Consider the following 20,376-nt stretch of genomic DNA (forward strand, 5'->3'; position numbering starts at 1 on the left):
AAATTATTGGGTGTATTTTCTGGCCTTTCAACTTTTTCCCGTGTGGAGATTATGAAAACAGTGAAAAATGTTTTTATAAGTGATACGTTAAAATTAAACATTTCTAGGCACAAAATGGGAATGTAGTACTGAAACTGAGGGCATAATTATGTGAACCATATTCTGTTGTTTGCTAATCGGTCTTTGGCTCTGATCCAATCGGATGAGGGATTAGGGAAAGTACCCTTTTCATCAGTGTAATTAGTATTCGGCAGGCAATTTTACATTTTAAACTGTTTATTTACTAAGCAAAAACATGTCTCATGCACGTATACAAATATATTTCTTATTATCTATACACAATCTGTGGATGAATTATAAAACGACTGACAATGTTTTGAACATTACCCAACATATTAAAGGAATTTTGAAAGAATTCGGCAACACATTTACAGTATGTTATATACATGTAACACAGGATGATATTTATTAATGGAAAATTAATTACAGAAAAAACCCTTTAAGTATTATGTAACGGGAAAAATGTATGTACTTCGTGGTTTCCGTAGAGTCGTAGACCGTCCCGTGGGTCGTTACTGCACACGCGTTTTTCCTTGTTAGGTTTGTTCTTCGCTGCTTTCCGTTCTCACACTTTTGTACGTAGTATTGACAGGGGCTGCGTAATGAATGGTTTGTCAGTTGTAGAACTGGACTTGAGATTTTTAAATCAAAACTTTTAATGAACTTTTTTCTCGCGTAACATAAATGTTCTATGTATTAAATCGATATAATTAGGTAATTGTTCTAGAAAAATCGGTTTAGCCGTGTATACAACTTGTGAACGTTTAAGGAAGACGTCTGAAAATGAGTCAGTTTGACGAGTAAGTTCTCCAGCCAGCTAGGTACTTATGGTGTCTGGGGGCAGATTAGATCCCGATCGCTCTCACCTTAGCTGAGCCTAGTTCAATATATGGTTTTTGCTGTAGGATGTGCACGTGACCAACATGCCAGGCAGCGGCATCTTTTATTAGAGTGAAAATGAGCTGTAAGATTAACTGGAATGAAAAGTAAATGGTGTGGAAAATGTCGTACAGTCTAACTGTGAAATGCATGATTTGTTTTAAGGTATTGCAGTTTGGATGGCGATGACAATGGAAACCACCAGGTAGTCAACAGTAACGTGCCGGAGAAGGTAAGTGTGTTAATTTGTCTCATTGGGATTGCATGCTGCTTTTCTTAAATATTAAACCTTTTAGCGGTAGATTTTTATTATAGCAGTATATATGGGCACAATGGTAAATACACGGACGATAAACAATACTTCTCTACTTCGTCGTATTAAATATCATTGTTAGTTTTCAGCAGTTATACGCATTTTTAGTGGAAGTGAGTTAAGATGTGATGAATGCCGCTGTCTCCAGACGGTCACGCCTGGAGTGGGGGAGCACCGTCTTCAGTACAACTATACCTTCTGGTTCTCACGTCGCACGCAGAGTCGCCCCGCAATCACACAGAGCTACGAGCATAATATCCGGCAGATCGGAACCGTGGCCTCGGTCAGTAGCATGGAGAAAAAAGGGGAGAGGGATCTAATGTAGAGATGTGGAATCCTGTAAAGGTAAAATAAAAAATCATTTGATGTGTTTCAGGTAGAGCAGTTTTGGAAACTGTACAGTCATCTGGTCCGGCCTGGTGATCTGACAGGTCACAGTGACTTCCACCTCTTCAAGGAGGGCATCAAGCCCATGTGGGAGGTGAGGGGGAACCCTGACGGACTTGATCAGTACAAGCTTCCAGTGGCTGCCCCAGAGCCTCTGTTTGGGGTCTGCCAAGCTGCAGGACATCACCCTGTCCTATGAGTGGCTAAGTTTGCTGGCGTGATCACCAGCTTGTCGATGAACGGGCGGCAACAAGAGTAGTGGACATTTGCCTGTATCACTGTACATCTGTATCACTGATGTGGCCTGCTCGGTGTGCTGTTTACTTTTTTATATTCGGAGAGAACTTACACATGGATCAACACGTGAGATGTAAAGTGCGGTAGCTAAGTAACCAAGTCCCCTCTGAAATTATGATCGGATCAACACATTTCAAGGTTATAATTTCAGTAACAATTAATAACACGGTTTAAGGGGGCAGTGTGTGGCTTTGTGGGCTAAGCCTGCGTGTCTGTGATCAGAGAGTCATTGGTTCAAACCCACCTTTGGCACATCTGCGGGTCCTTGAGCAAGACCCCTGAGCCCCAGCACCCTGGGCACTGCAACAGGTGGCAGCCCTTCACAGCCAGTGTACTCTTGCCTACAGAGAGCAAGTTGGGGGAGGCGTAAAGAGAATTTCCCCACTCTAGCTTCCCACTGCTATCTCACATATGGGTTAAATGTAGAGGACGCATTTCGTTCGTGTGCTGTGGTGCATCAACAATGCCGATTAATCACTTTCACTTCATGATGGGTGATGCTAGATCGTAAGAATGAAGCTACGGTCTGGTTCTTTTTCGCTCGTGTGACGGTTCTTGTACAGGTGACTCTCCGTGCTTCACCCCCTCCTCCAGGACAAAGCCAACAGGAGTGGTGGGAAGTGGATCATCCGGCTGAGGAAGGGGCTGGCCTCCCGCTTCTGGGAGAACATCATCCTGGCCATGCTGGGCGAGCAGTTCATGGTCGGAGAGGAGATCTGCGGCGTGGTGGTGTCTGTCCGCTTTCAGGTGGGGATTCTGACGTGAACAGGAAGCAGAGCCTTGTCCTGAAGTCATGCATGGATATTAGCGTGTTGGGTCCTACTCAACTGACTCTGACTCAGTCGCTCTAATTAAGGAAACTGACTACAGACGGCCCTAATTGCTTTTGATAGTTGGGCTACACACAGATCGCTGATGAATCCTTTGATTAAGGATGATGACATTTACCTACAGTTATCAAATTATTTAAAGTCATTAAATATATTTAGATATATTTACTCTGCAGGACTGACATACTATAAGTCAGTTTGTTCCAAACATGCATTTAATAGGGCTGGGTATTGTCAGGTAGCCCATGATACAATACTGAACACAATACCAGTGTCACCATTCAATGCATCACTGTATTGCCATTGTAATCTGATGGTTATCACTCCAGTATTAAAACAATAGGACTATTGAAACTTGAAACAGCCCAAATTTAATTAACAGACAGTTGCAACCTTTCACTCCCAATCAGTGTCTTGAATAAAGTTGTACTTCAACTCCAGTTGCAAAAAACTACCCTTGTGCATACATACAAGTACATACATAAAGTATGTACATACATACATAAAGTACACACTTCTGTTTTTTAAATGGCAAAAGTGGGGAAAAAACTGAATGCAACATCTGACTTGTATTGTTAGAATTTCAGAGGGAGACACTTTGACTGCATTTCAAGTTCAGGACGCCACATAAACAGCTTATTTTTAGTGATTAATCGTTATTGTTGACACACCACAGCACACAACAACGAAATGTGTCCTCTGCATTTAACCCATATGTGACAATGTGACATAGCAGGGGGCAGCTAATTCAACGCCCGGGGAGCTTGGGGGGGAGGAGCAGTGCTTGGGGGTGGTACCTTGCTCTGGGTACCTCAGTGGTGCCTTGCTGGTTAGGGATTTGAACCTGTAATCTTTCAATTACGAGTGCGCTTCCCTAACCATTAAGCCACCACTGCCCACATTACCCAGCAAATGTTGATCTTCATAACATTTCTGTCATTCTCAAACCTTTTGGCCACAGCTGTAGAATCTGTGTTTCACTTCCTTCTCTCAAATCTGCGATGATCCCACAGGAGGACATCCTGTCCATCTGGAACAGGACGGCCAATGACCACATGACGACCTCTCGCATCCGGGACACTCTGCGTCGGATTCTGAATCTTCCGCCCAACACCATCATGGAGTACAAGACCCACAACGACAGCCTCAGGTGAGGCTGCCCGGAACCATGCGTGGAACCATGTGCGGAACCATGCGTGGAACCATGCGTGGAACCATGCGCGGAACCATGCGCGGGAAAAAAAAGATACAGAATGGAAGCATAATTCCTGTTTCCGTCTCACTTGCTGTACATGTAGATACATTTACAGTGGTGTGGTTTATATACATGCACACACACTATATGTCCTTGCCTGTTTCTATACGTATTCTTCTCGGTATCACTTTTCATACTCATTTCTGTACTTGTCTGCAGGGACCTCATACACTCTGTATTTAAGTCTTTCTGCTTCCCACAGGGATAATTCCAGCTTCCGCAACACGAAGCTCACAGTCTGACCAGCAGCTGATGGAGTGTGGAAGTGTGGGTGTGTCGGGTTCGAGGGCAACTGCCCTTCAGCTTTTCTACAAATTAAGGACATCATATTGTCTTCTCAAAAATCGGCACAAACGGTGCAAAGCTGAAGCGGAAAGTACTGAAAAGAGGCTGTTTTATTTTGTCGCATCTGTATAGGTATACATTAATTTACTGGTACTATTCATTTGTGAGTTTTTTTTCTTTTTCATTTCAGGTGATTTTATTTATCTGTAAATAGTAATTGATTTTTTTCACACTTGATCAAGTTTTAGTTTATGACGATCATTTTTCACAACTGATTATCTGGTACATTTTGCGGTAATTTTGGATACCACGCCAGTAAGCAGGGGGCACACTAAAAGGGAGGGGGCGGAAATTTCGTGATTTATAAAAGTAATTTATATCGGTAGCGTAATATTAATGCGTTCACTCAGGGACCATTTAAATAAAAAAAATTACAGCTTATATTCAGCTCAAATTGTAAATGACGGCCTTTAGTTGCTTACAATTGTCATATTCTTCCGACTTTGAAAATCACATGATTGCACGAGTCTGTGGTGCGCCTTTACACAGGTTGTAACTAATCGGTAATAAATGTAAGGACAAAAGCATGTTTTTAATGTCGTGCAATTTTCCCCATGACCCCTTAGTGCTTTACTTTAGGGAAAGTACGGACCCCACGCTAAAAGAACATAAATCTTGCGTTGGTCCGCATGAAACTATGAAGGACCGTTTATTTTGGATGGTGAAATAACCAGTTCGTGACTGCATATCAGACTAGGAAATCCAAGTCAGTTTCTCACTTCACCGATGTGGCGGTACATGGTGAAGAAAGAATTTAAACCAAAAGTGAAACTGCAGAAAATTCCTTTCGGCTCCTTTTACTTTTACTATGTGCCAAGTAAACTGCGTTTCTCTAGCTTCAAACTTGGGGATTTGGAGTTAAAGTGCGTTAAAGTCAGAAATCGCTGGGTCCAGACGAAGCTTCGCCTGTAGTCCGAAGGGACGATAGGAGTCATGGTGAGTAATTAAACATTATCTTCAGCAGGTCAGACCATACAGCCAATGTTGTTTTTTGTACCTTTTTATCCTGTTTTTGTGACTACGTGACTTCCTCTATTCATGTCGACAGAACAACACTGTGACTGAGAATCGCAATGGAATCCAAGCTCAGGTACTTAAAAACCATGAAATCTTAAGGCGGAGTGGCGGTATAGCAATATTGGATTTCTCACATACTCTACATGTATGCTGTGAATGCGGGGCTACTATTATAGCAAAATTATTTGCAAATGTGTATGGAGAGTTGTGTGACTATATCTCAATTTGACAAATCTGTAAATGCGTACATAGGTATTAATGGCTAAAAAGTCTTAAGTATTTTGCTCCAAGAGCTCTATATACCGACAGGTCATTAGTTATATCTCACGCGGACCTCTCAGTTGGTCTTTATACTAGTTATTTTTGCTGCACGTCTGCGGCTGTAGGTCTACAAATGCGTATGTAGATAATATCCATAATATCCCTCTGCCACTGTGTAGTTGGAATAGTGTCAGGCATAACGCATTTCGCTTAGTGGAGTAATCCCCGAGGACTCGGTGTGTGTAGATCTGAATGTAGGAGTGAAGGTTTGTTTATATGAAATCTAAGTATTTTTATTATTATATCGTACACATTTTGTATATATTGGTGCGACGTAGCTTTTCCTAGGACCATAATGCAACTTAAGAGACAGGACATGACATGACAGCACTTCATGGTAAAATACTACACGGATTTAACACTTTCAGTGTTAAATACACAGATGCACACATTAAGTAACTCAGCAGTACATAGACGAGTAGCGCTGCGTGTAGCGTCCACAATATGTTTATCATTTTAATTATTCAAAGAAAATGATCTCGTTATCGCGAGATAATGGCATTAAAAATAATTGCAAGCACATGGCAAGGCTTCCGTAGTAACTATATTTTTGGCAATACCTATTAAAATGGAATAGAAAAATGCCAGAGGAAAGACAAGAAATCAGTCGGCTGCCAACGGTCAAAAGTCACGAGTCTGGCATTTTTCATGGTAAAGTGCAATATGAAATATGCAGTAATACATTGACATGGTATAATACATCTCGGTGCAATGGAGAGTTAACAGAACTTAGTTTAAAACTATCAAGCGCCTCTAATGTCATAAACAATATTTCGTGAAATCATTGTTTGTTTACATTTACTTTTCAAGAGATATTACAATTATTTAAATTATAATTGCATAAAAGATTAATCTATATAATTAAGTATTGAAATATCCCACACTTGCAGCAGTAATGTGTAATCATGGATGTGATGCTGATTTTTGATCATCTAGAATTCTGTGACTGTCCTCCTTTAGTGTCCTAGATGCCAGAGCTGGAGTTTCAAAGGATGTGGCAGCATGCGTACTGTGTGCCAACCCTGCTCCAAGCAGCTGCATCGAGTTTACCAGTTCTGCTGGGCCTGCAGGCGGGAATGGCCTAAGGAGGCTGCATCGGAAAGGTGCTGCTCCCTGCCACAGTGTGGGTTACGGGCAGCCCTCCTCTCACCCGAGACCATCACGGTCCCTGGGGCATCTGTGGTGGGATGTCCCTTCTTCCGTGTGTGTCCTGGATGCAAAGTGTTAGTCTCCCACATGGGAACGGGATGTCGCAACCTAAAATGTCCGGACTGCCGTATCTGGTTCTGCTTTCGTTGTCTGAAGAAGGGGATTTGCATGGAAAACTGCAGGATTGTAGATAACAGCTCATCTATAAGAGATTTGAAGTTGTAAGAGCCGATATAAAAGAGGGCAAGTAAGAAACGTCTTTGATAAAAGCAGGGTGATATTTTAATCCAGTAACAAAATTTACTTGCGCCAAGCCAAATTGATGATGTTATTGTTAAATATTTTATGGATCTATTGACTCAATGAATTTGAATACGGAATTCGGAAGATTAGTGGATGGCTCTATTGTATGTGTTTCTATAGTCTATAGTATGTTGTTATTGCAAGTATGTTAAATTTCCTTTTTTGATTAAAATCAAAATGTTTGATTAAAATGTCTTTTTCTTCATGTCCTGTAGCACTACAAATTGTTTTAATGGATATTTAATTCCATAGTGCTTTATGTGTCTGCCTCATATCGTTCTATTATTATCCTAAAATCAGAACCAAAGAAAAACATGATTGATTGCTAAGAAGAATCATACAATAGTATTGTATATATGAAATGCTGTACATGCATTCACTAAACAAACGCGCGCGCCATCTACTGGTAACTAGTCAGAGACGCCAATGGTCCGGAAACCATTACGCGGAATGTATTTGATATATAATCGTGAGTATTTCATTTCATCTTTGTTGTTCACATCATAAGGTTTATGGTAGTCATACCTCATTTATGTTTCGTTCCATTTGAACTCGTAACTCGGAAAGTCCGAATTCCTATTCGGAAATATCAATTGGAAAGCCCCATGAAGTGAACTCGGAGGAATCAACACAATCCCAACCTCAGAATTCAAGATGGTTGCGCCCTTTATCAACAGAAGTTAAAGTTGTAGTTCTATACTGTTTATTAGCACTTACATATTTTTGTGGCTCAATAAATCGTTCGTACACACGGTACCGTCCAATTTATCTGTGGACGCTTTACTACGGAGTTTTACGCGAAAAACACCGCGTAATGTGTCGTTATCAACTGATATTGCTAACAATTAACCAGGCTAGAACTGGGTTTCATCCTTAGTGGATTATTTGTTCGATTTAAGGTAGTCCGGGCTAAATGTAAGTGAACGAAAATAAAGCCCATTTAAAGTCAGGTATCTTAACAATACAAGGGTCCCGTTGCAAAAAGCAAGTTTCCCAGCTGTATTGGAACGCGTTTCGTGTGTGACGTCATTCCGAGTTCTGCCCTCCTGCAGTCCCTTTTTGATGACGAAAGCGCGTCGTTGAGATGCGCGGTTGCTATGCCGCGTTTGAAATGGACTGAACCCTTCCTGCACATAACCGATATTTCGCTTGGGGATTTAGCCTCAGTGGTGGGTTACCAATCAGATTTTGACGACTTATTCCTCCGGGGTAGTACTTGTTACCGGTAAGCAACAGGATTTAATTGGTTGGAGATACTGTATGTCCCTCCACCGATGTGCGATGGAAATTTAATAGCTAGCTCCATAGCTCGTTAATTAGCTAGAACTGTTGATATTAGGTGCCTACTGATATGCAGATCCTTTCACATTTTATATAGTTACAGTACGGTCTAGTTAACTGGCTCCATAACTTAAAATCTAAAAAACGCGTGGATGTAGTTGTGGCATCTTTTTATGGTTTACCTAGCTAAGTATTTGTTTATTATGGTTAGTTATTATTAGCTGAATTTTGCAATAAGCGTGTGTTAGCAGACTGATTAATCGCTGTGCTGTTGTTGAAATACTATTGTCAGTAAAGCATGCGTAAATTATATATATTTGATAGTTATAAATCGGTTTATTCGTAACGGTTGACAACCAACCTATCGCTGAGTTTTGTGAAAAATAAACTGTCGCTGTGACTGATGTCCCGCCACCATGAGCATGAATTGGTGTATGCTTCTTATTTAGTTACATCTCTAACTTTTTTATGATGGGTGACGTTTAATGTGAGGCGACTATGTCAGCGGTGAAGAACGAAGACCTGCTGAGTGACGTAGAGCCTCTGATCGCATCCCCGAGCGCGTCGCCTCCTCCCTCCTTCCTGCCCCCATCCCTGGCAGAGGCCTGCACTCCGTCCTCCTCTCGTTCGTTGCCAGAGAAATGGCAGCCGTCCCTGGCTCATTCCTGGCCCACGTCACCCCTCTCCACACTATCCCCCTCCAGCCAGGTCACCGCCCGACTCTATGCCTCACTGAAGAGCAGCGAGAAGCTGGGCGTGGCCGGTCTGGCTGGTCGCCTTATCACTGACCCCACAGAGAGACCCAGGTGTGTCCCTTAGTGTAGGATATGTCAGTGTTTCCCAACCCAGTCCTTAGGGACTCCAAGGCAGTGCATATTTTTTGCTCTCTCCCAGCTCCCGGTAGCAAAATGTGGACTATCTGGCAGGAAGCAAAAACATTGCCTCTCTGAGGGTCCCTGAGTAGGCGGGGCTGGGAAACACTGGTCTTTCTTATTGAATTTCCCATGCTTCTTTAGAGTTTTGGAAAGGCCACAAACTATTGTCTTTTAAATACCCCCCCCTTCTGCATCTGTCTCCCAGACAGGTCACTTTCAGCCTCTCATCGCCCAGTCTGACCAGTGACATTTCTGCTGCGTGGATGAAGGCTACCCCTGCACACTTTCTGGGACAGCTGGAGGAGCCAGAGGGGGCTGAATCCAGCACGCCAGCCTCCCTCTCCCCCAACATTGGTGACCCTGCTGAGGGGGCCGCAAGAGCAATAGATGAAGACTTGGAACTGGGGGAACTGGCAGAGAAGATGAGTCATAGTCTACAGACCAGTGTGGACAGCAGCTCTGCCTCAGCCCTGGTAAGCTCCTAGGACTATGGGTCGCAGTGTGGTCCAAAAACCATGTCAGTACTTTTAGAAGATCGATTTTTTTTTCTTTGTGTGTTTCTCCAAATAAAATTAATTATACTTATTCGTACAACATTTAGCACAAAAGTCAGACAATAGGAGAACATTTCGGGAAGCTTCCAGAAGTATCATAGTGAGCGGACTCTCTCTTCCCAAGATTCTGCATATCAATAACGGTCCGACAACGGCCAGGTTCAGTCCAGTTGATATATGCAATGTGGATGCATTGTTTGTAAATGTATAAAAACTCCAGGGCTGCATATCAGAGCGATGACTGTTGGTATAAATACAATACATGCAAACAATTAAGTATGTATGAAACAATACAAGTACAGTGACTTAGTTACATCAATGAGCTTTTGCTTGTTACGGGGGTGGGGTGGGGTGGGGTGGTGTGGGGGCGGAGCATAACTGTGTCAGCTGTTCATAAGTGTGATCACTCATGCGAAGAAACTGTTTTTGTGCCTCCATCCACCTCTAGTAGCATGCAGGTGATGTTTCACAGTTGAGAGACTTTTTTATTTAAGTAATACAGTGTTAGTGACAGTATATCAGCTTAGAGTGAGTGTATCATTGTACATAAATATGTATATGTAATTAGAGTAAGAAGAAAAAAATTCATGTTGCTTTTTGGTATGTGTCTTGGTTCTAGAATGGTAGGGAGCACATCCAGGACATGGAGAGTGTACGGGGTCACCTGCAGTCCATGCTGAGGGCGGGACAGGAGACCTCAGAGCAAGAGAGTGAGTCACATGGCCAGAGAAGCTCCCAGCTCTACCTTTTTTCTCCCTCACCTGACTTCCACCTCTGTCCTAATTGTTAGTGTGCTGGTTAGGGTGAACTTCTCCTGGGTACCACAAGAGGGTGGCATTTGGCCAAACTCCTCATCCTTAGGCACACCTATGGTCACCTCTTGCTTACATCGTTTTCCTGCCTTCTGCTTTCAGCAGGGCCAGGGCTAAGCTGCTGTTAAGCTTGTTATTACCTTTCCCACCTGCAGGGGCCACCAGCTACGTGTCTGGGTTCCCTCAGCTCGACACACGGGCGAAGGACGACGAATCCTTCGATAGCGACGCCACCTCGCACCTACTCAGGTGGTCAGGCTGCACAACAAGCTTTAACATGTCATTACAGCGCAGTTGCTATGCTAGAGGCTTTGTTAGACAGCTCTGGGAGATGGTTTTGGCTGAGCAGAAGTGGCTGTAGGGGCTGTAGACTGTCGGTGCCTTCTGGGTGTGACCGTCATCCTGTGCCCCCCCCTCGTCCCAGCAGTGCTCCGGCGCTGGCGTCACCCACCTTGTCCTTCAGTGGCCTGGATGACCTCTTCCCCCGGTACTCCCGCCTGCGGTCCGACGAGGGCCCGCCGATGTCCGCGGAGGGGCAGGTCCTGCAGGATTGTCTGGACAGGGAGCGCACACGCCGGAAGGTACTGCAGGCCGCCAGTATGCCATTTCAGGCGCACCCAGTGAGACCATTTCAGAATGAAAAAAATGAGACTGGGTTCAGCTTTCCGAAGGTGCGCGCTGAAGGAAATGTCACTTTTCCACTATCACTAAGAACTGAGACGTACTGGAAAAAAATGTCAATTTTCCATTGTAAATGAATCAAACCACACCTGCGCTGACAAACACCATCGGATTGCTGGAAATGCAGAGATATCCATGTTCTATGTTAATATGCGTGGATTATCTGAAGGAGAAGAAGGCATAGTTTATATATTATTCATTATTATTAGTTTTGCACATTGTGATGTATTGATACATTCCCCAAAAAGTCTAAACTTGAAAATGCAAATTTACACAAGCGAATGCTAATTCCGCTACCGTTTGATGCTAACATAAAACAGTGATTCTCACAGACTTGGTAAAGGAAATTAGCACATAGTAAATTATGACGTAAACCCCCTCACCCACACGCATCTGAGAGTGGCCCGGCTGTCCCTGAAAGGTCCTAGGGGGGCTTCAGAAAACCTCTTTGGTTTGGTGATCACACCTCCCCTCACTGCACTCTCACCTATGTCTCCCATTTGTGCATTTTTTTTTGTATGTTTTTAAAAATGATAAATATTTAAACTGTCGTCCTCCCTAAGCTGCCGAATACCCATGCTGGAAAAATGATTTTGTCCTTGAAAGAGTTAATTAGAATAATTGATTTCTTGCAGTCCTGCTGCGCCGGCTTGTGCTCATGAATGAACGTGTGTATGGCGTGTGTATGGCGTGTGTATGGCGTGTCCCATGGTGCGGAGGGAGCGTCGTCATCTCACACTGCATTCGTGTAAAAGCAACATTAGAAAGGACATCACGACATAATCGGTCCCTTTTGAGCAGATGCATGTTCGGCCAATGACCGGACAGGAAGTGATGTCATGTCCGCGTTGGTTTCCCTGCCCCTGTCTCTCTTGCTCCCCTTGTGTGCTTTCTCTGCGCGGCTGATCCCATCACACCACAGGCAGCTGCCCTTGGAGTCCTGGATGCCGACTGTGACATCCTCTGCCAATATCCCTCCACCCTTAGTTGGCAGTCTGAAATGCCCCTGCTAGCCGTCATTAGCCCAGTAGCGCCACCCCTGTTTACTGTCTGCTGATTCTGTTCAGGGCCTTTTAAAATCCCCTTAAAGTGCCTTTTGCTTGTTTGGTCAGTGATGGTGTTGGGATTGACGTATCCATGCACTGGGGTCTCAGGCAGTGCTTGTGTTGATAATGTCCCGGTCTCACTGCGTGGGTGTGCTCCTGGTGACCCCCCCGCCCCATCTTGGTTTTCCGCAGCACTGCGAGAGGCAGATCCGCGCCTTACAAAACAAGGCCCTTCAGTCCCAGCAGCAGCTGGCTCTGGCCGCCTCCGCGGACAGGAAGAAGAATGTCATGATTGAGCAGCTAGACAAGGTGGGCAGCTGCATGCGGCGTATCGGTACATGCAGACGGACCCCATGAATCAGCTCTCAGGAACGCTCGGGTGCACTCAGCCAATCAGCACACACAAATGGCCAGATGCATACAGCCAATTGGCCACTCACAAACGCCCAAACGCAGGCAGAGAATTGGCATGCACTGATGCCCAGAAGTATGCAGTGAATCGGCACGCACAAACACCCAGACGCAAGCAGTCAGTCGATATGCATAAATGCCCAGAAGCAACAGCCAATCGGCACACACAAATGCTCAGAAACACATAACCAATTGGCATCCACAAACGCTCAGAAGCACATAGCCAATCGGCATGCACAAGCACCCAGATGCTGTAGCTCTGTACACTCTACACCAGGGGTGGACAATCTTGTCTGCAAAGGGCCAGTGTGCATGCAGCTGTCCACACCCAGCTATGAGTGACAGTTATTTGTCAGTTGCAGCGAAATCCTGCACACACAATGGCCCATTCCGGGTAAGATTAACCACCCCTGCTCGACACACTCTGCATGCTACAGTGACAGTCCGAAACACGCCTGCCTCCCCCTCACCCCAGACTCTGGCTAAAGTGGTGGCGGGCTGGAGGAGACACGAACAGGAGCAGAGTGCGAGAATTGGGAGGCTGCATGAGGAGAAGGAGGCGGTACAGAAGACCCAGGCCAAGCAGCAGGAGGTCAGCGAGCATAAGTTTGCACCTGCAGTGCGTCTGCCTGTCTGCAGTGCGTCTGCCTGTCTGCAGTGCGTCTGCCTGTCTGCAGTGCATCTGCCTGAATATCTGCGTCTGCTTGTCTGCAAGCATTTGAGTTTGTTAGAGTGTGTCTGCCTGTCTGGGTACGTCTCCGTGCCTCTGTGTCTGCACTTGTCTCCATCTTCCCTTACCCATCTGTTTACGTCTCTGCGCCTGACTTCCTGTCTGCCTGTATCGCTGCAAGGCTGCATATGTCTTCACCCGTCTGCATCTGCCTCTCTGCATGCATTTTTGCATGCTTTTGTGTCTGCCTGTGTGCAAATGTCTAGATGTCTGCACCTGTCTACATCTGCGCTTGCCTGTCTGCCCGCCTGCATCTGTCTCTCTGCGTATGCCTGTCTGCGCTTGCCTGTCTGCCTGTTGCTGTGAGCTACGCTCTTTAACTCTCTGTATCCTGTGGCCATCTGCTCTTGATAAGGCTCCACCACAAATGCAGCTGCGCAGACCGTGCATGTGTATATATCTCTGCAGGCATCTCTGCGTTTGGAGCAGTCCCTCTCCCAGGCTGTCGAGACGTTGGACAGGGAGCAGAAGCACGGAGAGGAGCTGAGGAGCACCAACCAGCTGTTGGTACATGTCCCTCAGGCACTCACACACACACACACACACACACACACCTCACACACCACGCTTAGAGTAACCCTCCCTGCAGGAGCGGCAGCTGGCCAACGTCCGTGCACGGCTGGAGGAGCAGGGCCGGAGGAGGAAACGCGAGCTGGAGGAGACACGCAGGGAGGTCCAGGAAGCGCATGGCACTTTGTCCCAGCACAGGGAGGCCTGGGCCAGTAGGGAGAGGGAGCTGGAGGAGCGGCTGGCATTGCAGGCTGCCGAGCTGGACAGGGAGAAGGTGAGAGGCGGGGGCTGGTGAGCTGGTGGGGCAGAGGGGTGGGCGGGGGACTGGAGGGGCCCACTCTGAACTCCCTCTCCCCCCCTAGGCTGGCCGCGAGCATGAGACCCTGCAGCTGAAGGAGGCTCAGCAGGAGCTGCGGGCGGTGCAAGCCAGACTGCAACAGCTGGACGGGGAGCTGGAGGAGGCGTGCAGGGAGAGGGACGCGGCACGGATGGACAGGGCACTGGAGCAGGTCAGCTGGGAACGTGTGTGTGTGTGTGTGTGGGGGGGGGGGTTATCCTGAAGCTAATGGTGGCCGTCCGTGTGCCCCGCCGGCTCTTAGGCTCGCTCCGAGGCTCAGCGCTCCCACCTGGAGGTGGAGCTAAAGCTCTCGCTGGAGCAGCAGGTGACGGAGCGGCTGGTAGCCCTACAGAAGGAGAACGAGGAGAGCACGGCCTCGCTGAGGGAGCAGCACAGGTACACCTGTACCGTCCAGGGTGACTCTGACCCTACTGATGTTCAGCAGCAGGCCGGCTGCGGGCGATGGCCTCTGCGGGGTGACCCCCGCAGCAGGTGCTTGTAGCCCCGGTTAACATCTCCCTGTTCCATGGCTGCCCTCGTCACTCAGGAAGCAGCTGCTGGACCTCGGCGCCCATCAGGAGAGGGAGCTGTCCAAACAGATGGCCGAGTTCAGGGCGGAGCTGCAGGGGCGTGACGATCGACACCGGCGGCTTGTTGAAGATTATGAGAGGAGGTGGGGCCTCTCGGCCGCATGGCGGGCGGGGGTGGAGGGAGGCGGGGGGGGGTTGTTAAAGCCACTTCCTACTGCCCCCTCCTGTGCCCACCTCCAGGCTGGCCCTAAAGCAGGAGGAGGTGCAGAGTTTGGAAAGTAGCAAGAGGAAGCTGGAGGCTCAGAGGGCGGAGCTGGTGTCTCGCCTGCAGGAACTGTTGCGCTCCCATTGGACAGAAGCACTCAGGCTGCTGGCCAATCAGAACCAGGTCTGAGATGGGTGGGAGGGTCTTATAATCATCATAGCTGCTGGGTGAAAGTGCTGAATCAATGTTGAATAATTTTCTCCATATACTGGTAATTTTAAATTATGTGTAATACAGAGGGTTGGCTGGAGTAGCGTTCTGGAAACGTTTCCTCATTTTATACACATTTTTTCCTTATTAGAACAAAGAACAGCATAATTATTAGATTTTTGCAGCATAATTTGAATATGCCATTGCTTTAAGCTGATGTCAGATCAGAATCTGCTGTGTTATACGCTGTCTGTACCATAAAAACATAAATCTTGTCTATCATGTTTGGTATCTGAGCATGAGTGTCCCCCATTGCCTGTTCGCTCTCAGGTGGAGGGCCCCCCCTCACCCCCTCCAAGCAACAGGGTGGAGCTGCCGGTGATGTCAGACCGGGAGCTGGATCAGGCGGGCTCATTGTTACAGCGTGTGCCAGGTGTGGGGCAGTGTCGAGCCCTGTGTGACGTCTCACTGATTTATCCTGTCCCTGCCCCCCCCCAAGACCAAGACCCCCCACAGCCCCTAGAGTTCATGATGTCAAAGGAGATACCTCACACAAGACTGGAGTCACCCCCCCACAAAGCTCGTGGCTCTCGTGCCCCCCAGTCGGACCTGAGCAGCCTGTTTAACCACAGCAGCTCCTTCTGCCCCCTGGAGCCCCAGCTGGATGACACAGCGATCACAGGTCAGCCCCCCCCATTAACAGAAGCCAACAGTGCACCAGCCTGAGCCTCCCACCACTGACCCTAGATTCTATTGAGGGAATGTGATTGGTCGTGAGAATCAAGCACAGATCTAATGGTGCGTTCGATTATCTCCCGGAAGTCGGAAAGTCCGAGTTGAGTGACATCACATCTGACAATCTCCCGTCCAAGCTACCACATCTCGGAACAAACATGGCTGCCTCCATGAACACGCTGCTGTGTGTTGTTGCTTTATATTTTAGCAGATTTGGAGTGAGATTATTTTTTCCAAGAGACAAACAAACAAGAAACACGAACTAGTCAATCCATGTTAAAAGCTTTATCAAATATATTAGTACATTCATAGTGATATTCTTTTTTCGAGAGGCAAACAAACTACAAACAAATCAAAGTCTGGTAAAATTCTGGTATTGCATGCTACTGTTTACGGTCAAAATATAGTATTCTCTAAATCGAACACGTGCAATTGCATTAATAACTATTAATACATTTTAAAATATTTATGAAATGGAATTACTGTTGACTGTGTACGCCGCCATGTTGAAATGACATCACAGGAGAAACTCGGACAACGAAATTCTGTCCAACATCAACATCATAAAAGAGCCGTGTTTCCGACGGGAAGTGACGTTTTTCCTGACGTTTTCATCTCTCGGAGAGAGAGAATGGAACGCAGGATAATGACTTTCCTTTGGGGGGGGGGGGGGGGCGGATCCGGGCAGCTGATGAGTGTAAACACTGCAAAGACCCGCGGGATCTCTCAGCCAGCCTTCAGATCATCTTACCGCTTAATTCTCTAACGTGTCTTATGTGCTTCAGTTATTGATTAATGTTTGTTTGACTAATGCGTCTTATTATGCAGAGAGGCCTTTTATACTGATTTAAAGTGTCAGGATGTAAATATGGGGGGACACCATGTAAATATCATGCTTTAAACCGGTCTGGCTGCCCGCTGGCTTTCTCCCCACTCGGTGCCTCTGATCCACTTAGAGCTCCGTAAACGATGTCTCTCCCCAAGCAGATCCGTCCGCTCCAGCCAAGCGCCTCCTCCTGCCTGCTCATAGAATTGCGAGGGCTAATCAATTGAATAGAGAATATTATACAGGAAGTCCTTGATATTGTACCGTAGAGGACTTTCAGTGTAACCATACATGTCAGCATCCTGGGAAAACTAGTGAATCCCAGCATAATGAAATGGTTACAATTAATAAATAGGACTGTTCAGTTGCCATTCCATCAATTGTTATCAGCCTCATATTCAAGATATTTTCATTTTGTAGATTTGGAATATGGTCAAAGTTGACCACTGCCGTTACCTGGAACCAAATTAGCGGACGCTAAATGTGGCCCAGGATTAACGGGCTTACAGGCTTAGGCGATGCCCCTCCAAAGGCCCTTTCGTGATTAATCTCTGTGGCCGGTATGTTTCCCGGCCCCAGTACCACCTCGGGGGCACAGTTACGTGCCCCGAATGAATCACTCTTCAGGATCATTAGGTCGATTCTGTCAGTGACAGAGGTCAGCGTGTCCTTTGATTGAATGTGTGGGTGCAGGGTCACACTTAGCATTTGATTAAGTTGACGTAACATTTCTCATGCAGCTTATGTGTTTGACAGTTAGTACAAAGGCCCAGAGGTGGCAGTGTAGAGCCATCCGGGCTTATAGGGCCGGCCGGCTGACCGGAGGAGGTGTCACGGCCTGTTTACTCTGCTTGTATCCTCAGCTGGAGGCTGTGACCTGGAGGAACTTTGCGAGAAACCCCTGGCCAAAGAGAAGCATGCAGCTCCAGGGCTGGAGCGAGGACTTCCGTGGAAGGGCAGAGAGAACAGGAGGCCTCTGGGGGTCCATGACATGGAGAGCGGCAGAGAGGAGTGCTCTGGGGACAGCGTGATGAGGGATGCCCGCTTGTGCTCTGGAGTGACGAGGGATGCCCGCTTGTCCTTTGTCCAGGGGCAGGCTGCTTACCATGGAGACGGAGGCAGACTGAGTCAGTCAGGGTACTGTGCAGAGGGGGGTGTCTCTCTGGGAGTCAGCACAGAGAGGGACAGACATTTGGGGGGGAGCGGACACAGTGCCCCTAGTGGCAGGGAGGTTGCTTCGCAGAAGGATACCAGGCTGGACCTGAGCATGGGTAGTGTGCTGGCACAGGGTGGACACCACGCCGGACTGGAGCACTACAGGTCAGGTCTCCAGGGTTACAGCTCATGGGGGCCAAAGCTGGGAGAGAGTGGAGGACCCAGGTCCAATTGGGGGGCCCTGGAAAGTTCCCAGTACAACACTGCACTGGGAAGTGGTTTAGAGCGTGTAGTGATTCCCGATCATTGTGGCACCAGCCAGTACCTGGAAAGGAGTACAGAGAACCAGCCAGGGATCCCAGCACAGACAGGCAGGCCGGGGGAGCAGGATGAGTACAGACAGGCCCAGCTGCAGTACTACATCAGCAAGGTAAGTGCCAGTACTGCACTTCACACAGATAAGGCCGTCTGTGCCACGCAGCATGTCCGCCTGTGTCTGCTCTGTGTAATAATCTCTGTGCTCTTCCATGTTCTTGATCTGTGTTGGAATATCTGTGATTGATTGCTTTGCATGCCTCCCCCAGCTGCTGGATCGCTGCCCTGGCGAGCCTCTGGATCTGCCCGTCTCGGGCAGCGAGCATCACTCTGTGGCATCTGGTTCCGGTCCAGTTGAGACGGGTATCTCTCCCCCGTAGCTTGGCGGGTTCTGACCCCCCCCCCTAGTATGCTATCGGTGCTGTTAGCAGCCACTGGAACAACAACATTCTGCTGTGGCTCCAGGTCTGCAGGCGCCCTGGGAAGGTGAGGGCGACCCACAGCTCCCGGCGCCCCCTGTGGTCACCCTCAGCAGACCTCTGTCTTTGGCCGTCACCAAAACCAAGCTGGGAGCCCCTCCCCCGTACCAGCAGGCGGCCGGCAGGCCGGAGTCCGGCCCCCTCCCTCAGGGTGGTAAGGGCGTGCACCCCAGAAATGCCGGCTCATGTGGGGACGGCTTGTGCGCACAGGTGACGTGATCTCTGGGTGACCCCACAGACTCGGACCCCACTAAAGGCTCCCTGGCTCAGGTCACACGGCTCCTGTCAGAGTGCCAGGCCCAGCCGGACTCGGCCATGCCCTCTCTGGAGAAGCTCCTCGCCCAGCTCCTCTCCGCTCAGGCCGACAGGTCTGTGGGACATGGTGGGGTAGGCGGGGGGGGAGCCTGGGACCTTCTGGCTGGGATGATCTGAGCCGTGGACTGATATGCAGTAAGGCTGCTTTCTGGTATTAAGGTGAGGGGTGTGTGTGTGACCTGTGTCATGTGCTTCCAGGACCTTTGGCTCCGAAGGCAGGGAGAGCAGCGCTTCCATGCAGCACCTGCAGCAGGCCCTGAGCCAGACTGACCACAAGGAGGTGAGAATGGTCATGTGACGGTCATGTGACGGTCATGTGACCTCTTGGCCGTCACTTCCTCCCACATGTCCTGTGACGGACACGCCTTTTGCCATACTTCGGTTAACCCCCCTTGTACCACAGGGCAGCACGTCGGCTATGCGGAGGAGAAGCCAGTCCCAACGGCCCACGGAAGGAGGCAGGAGCCAGGGCTCCAGGGGCAGGAGAGGTGGCCCCCAAGCCCACAGGGCATCTGTCACCCGGGGCAGTGCGTGGAGGTGAAGGGGGACAAGGTGACCCCGCCCGTTGTAGGCGGGCAGGTCTCAGCCTTTTCCGTTTGCTCACGTGCCACAGCTTCCAGATGGTTCTGTGTACTGGTGGAACTGGTGCATTCTTGGGAGCTGCTGATGGTGGATGACCCCCCCCCTTTCAGGGGGGATGATAGAGGCCCTTCAGGGGCAGAGGGAACAATGATGGATTCAAAGTCGACTTTATCACAGCGCAGCCCGGACTGAAGGACAGTCGAATCGAAATGAAATCAGCAGCCTGCTCTTTTAACCAAAGTTTTAAAACAAACTTTATGTTACATGCTATATGTCTGATTTTTTTTGTACATGTTTCTGGAAGATCACATTGTGCCATGCAGTCATTAAAGGTCTAGTTTTCCTACATGTGGTTGTGTTTTGTGTAGTTTTGTAACCATCTGCATAAAACTTCCAGTCCTGCAAGATCCCTGCATTTCCTCATATGCCTGTGTGTCCGTGTCCGTGGTAATTGATGCATATGGTTGTATCCTGTTCTCAATTGAACAAGGGCTGAAAAAGCATTGGGTCACATATAACTCCCAGCCTTCTCTTACGATGGACATTTAAATGGCTGATGGCAAAATCAACAGATTTTTTTTTTCTTTAATCATTGTAACTTTAATAAAAGCTGTACTGTGTCAGGGATGTT

The 20,376-nt window shown here is 47.8% G+C and overlaps 2 protein-coding genes across 4 annotated transcripts; both read left to right on the forward strand.

Moving 5' to 3' along the window:
- The first annotated feature begins 626 nt into the window (after positions 1–626).
- On the forward strand, positions 627–4,893 carry LOC125750739 (eukaryotic translation initiation factor 4E type 2-like). The gene is made up of 7 exons (XM_049028957.1): positions 627–860; positions 1,105–1,171; positions 1,401–1,535; positions 1,629–1,733; positions 2,531–2,683; positions 3,780–3,916; positions 4,224–4,893. The coding sequence occupies exons 1-7, from the start codon at positions 844–846 to the stop codon at positions 4,261–4,263; spliced, it is 654 nt and encodes a 217-aa protein (XP_048884914.1). The 5' UTR covers positions 627–843; the 3' UTR covers positions 4,264–4,893.
- A 2,749-nt stretch (positions 4,894–7,642) lies between these two features.
- On the forward strand, positions 7,643–20,093 carry cntrob (centrobin, centrosomal BRCA2 interacting protein). Of its 3 annotated transcripts, XM_049028956.1 has the most exons (22): positions 7,643–8,381; positions 8,930–9,243; positions 9,518–9,785; positions 10,486–10,576; positions 10,834–10,927; positions 11,103–11,259; positions 12,598–12,714; positions 13,292–13,408; positions 13,955–14,053; positions 14,136–14,330; positions 14,419–14,565; positions 14,656–14,789; positions 14,941–15,066; positions 15,164–15,311; positions 15,669–15,771; positions 15,838–16,020; positions 17,763–18,484; positions 18,639–18,732; positions 18,835–19,002; positions 19,087–19,216; positions 19,362–19,443; positions 19,567–20,093. In XM_049028956.1, exons 2-22 carry the CDS (start codon positions 8,936–8,938, stop codon positions 19,702–19,704), a joined length of 3,621 nt encoding a protein of 1,206 aa, XP_048884913.1. In that variant the 5' UTR covers positions 7,643–8,381; positions 8,930–8,935; the 3' UTR covers positions 19,705–20,093. The 3 variants fall into 3 exon arrangements, with proteins under 3 accessions (XP_048884913.1, XP_048884911.1, XP_048884912.1); XM_049028954.1 differs by having other exon boundaries at positions 15,669–16,020; XM_049028955.1 differs by having other exon boundaries at positions 11,106–11,259; positions 15,669–16,020.
- The last annotated feature ends 283 nt before the right edge of the window (positions 20,094–20,376 follow it).

This window comes from Brienomyrus brachyistius, chromosome 10 (assembly GCF_023856365.1).
Source record: "Brienomyrus brachyistius isolate T26 chromosome 10, BBRACH_0.4, whole genome shotgun sequence".
Classification (NCBI taxonomy): domain Eukaryota; kingdom Metazoa; phylum Chordata; class Actinopteri; order Osteoglossiformes; family Mormyridae; genus Brienomyrus; species Brienomyrus brachyistius.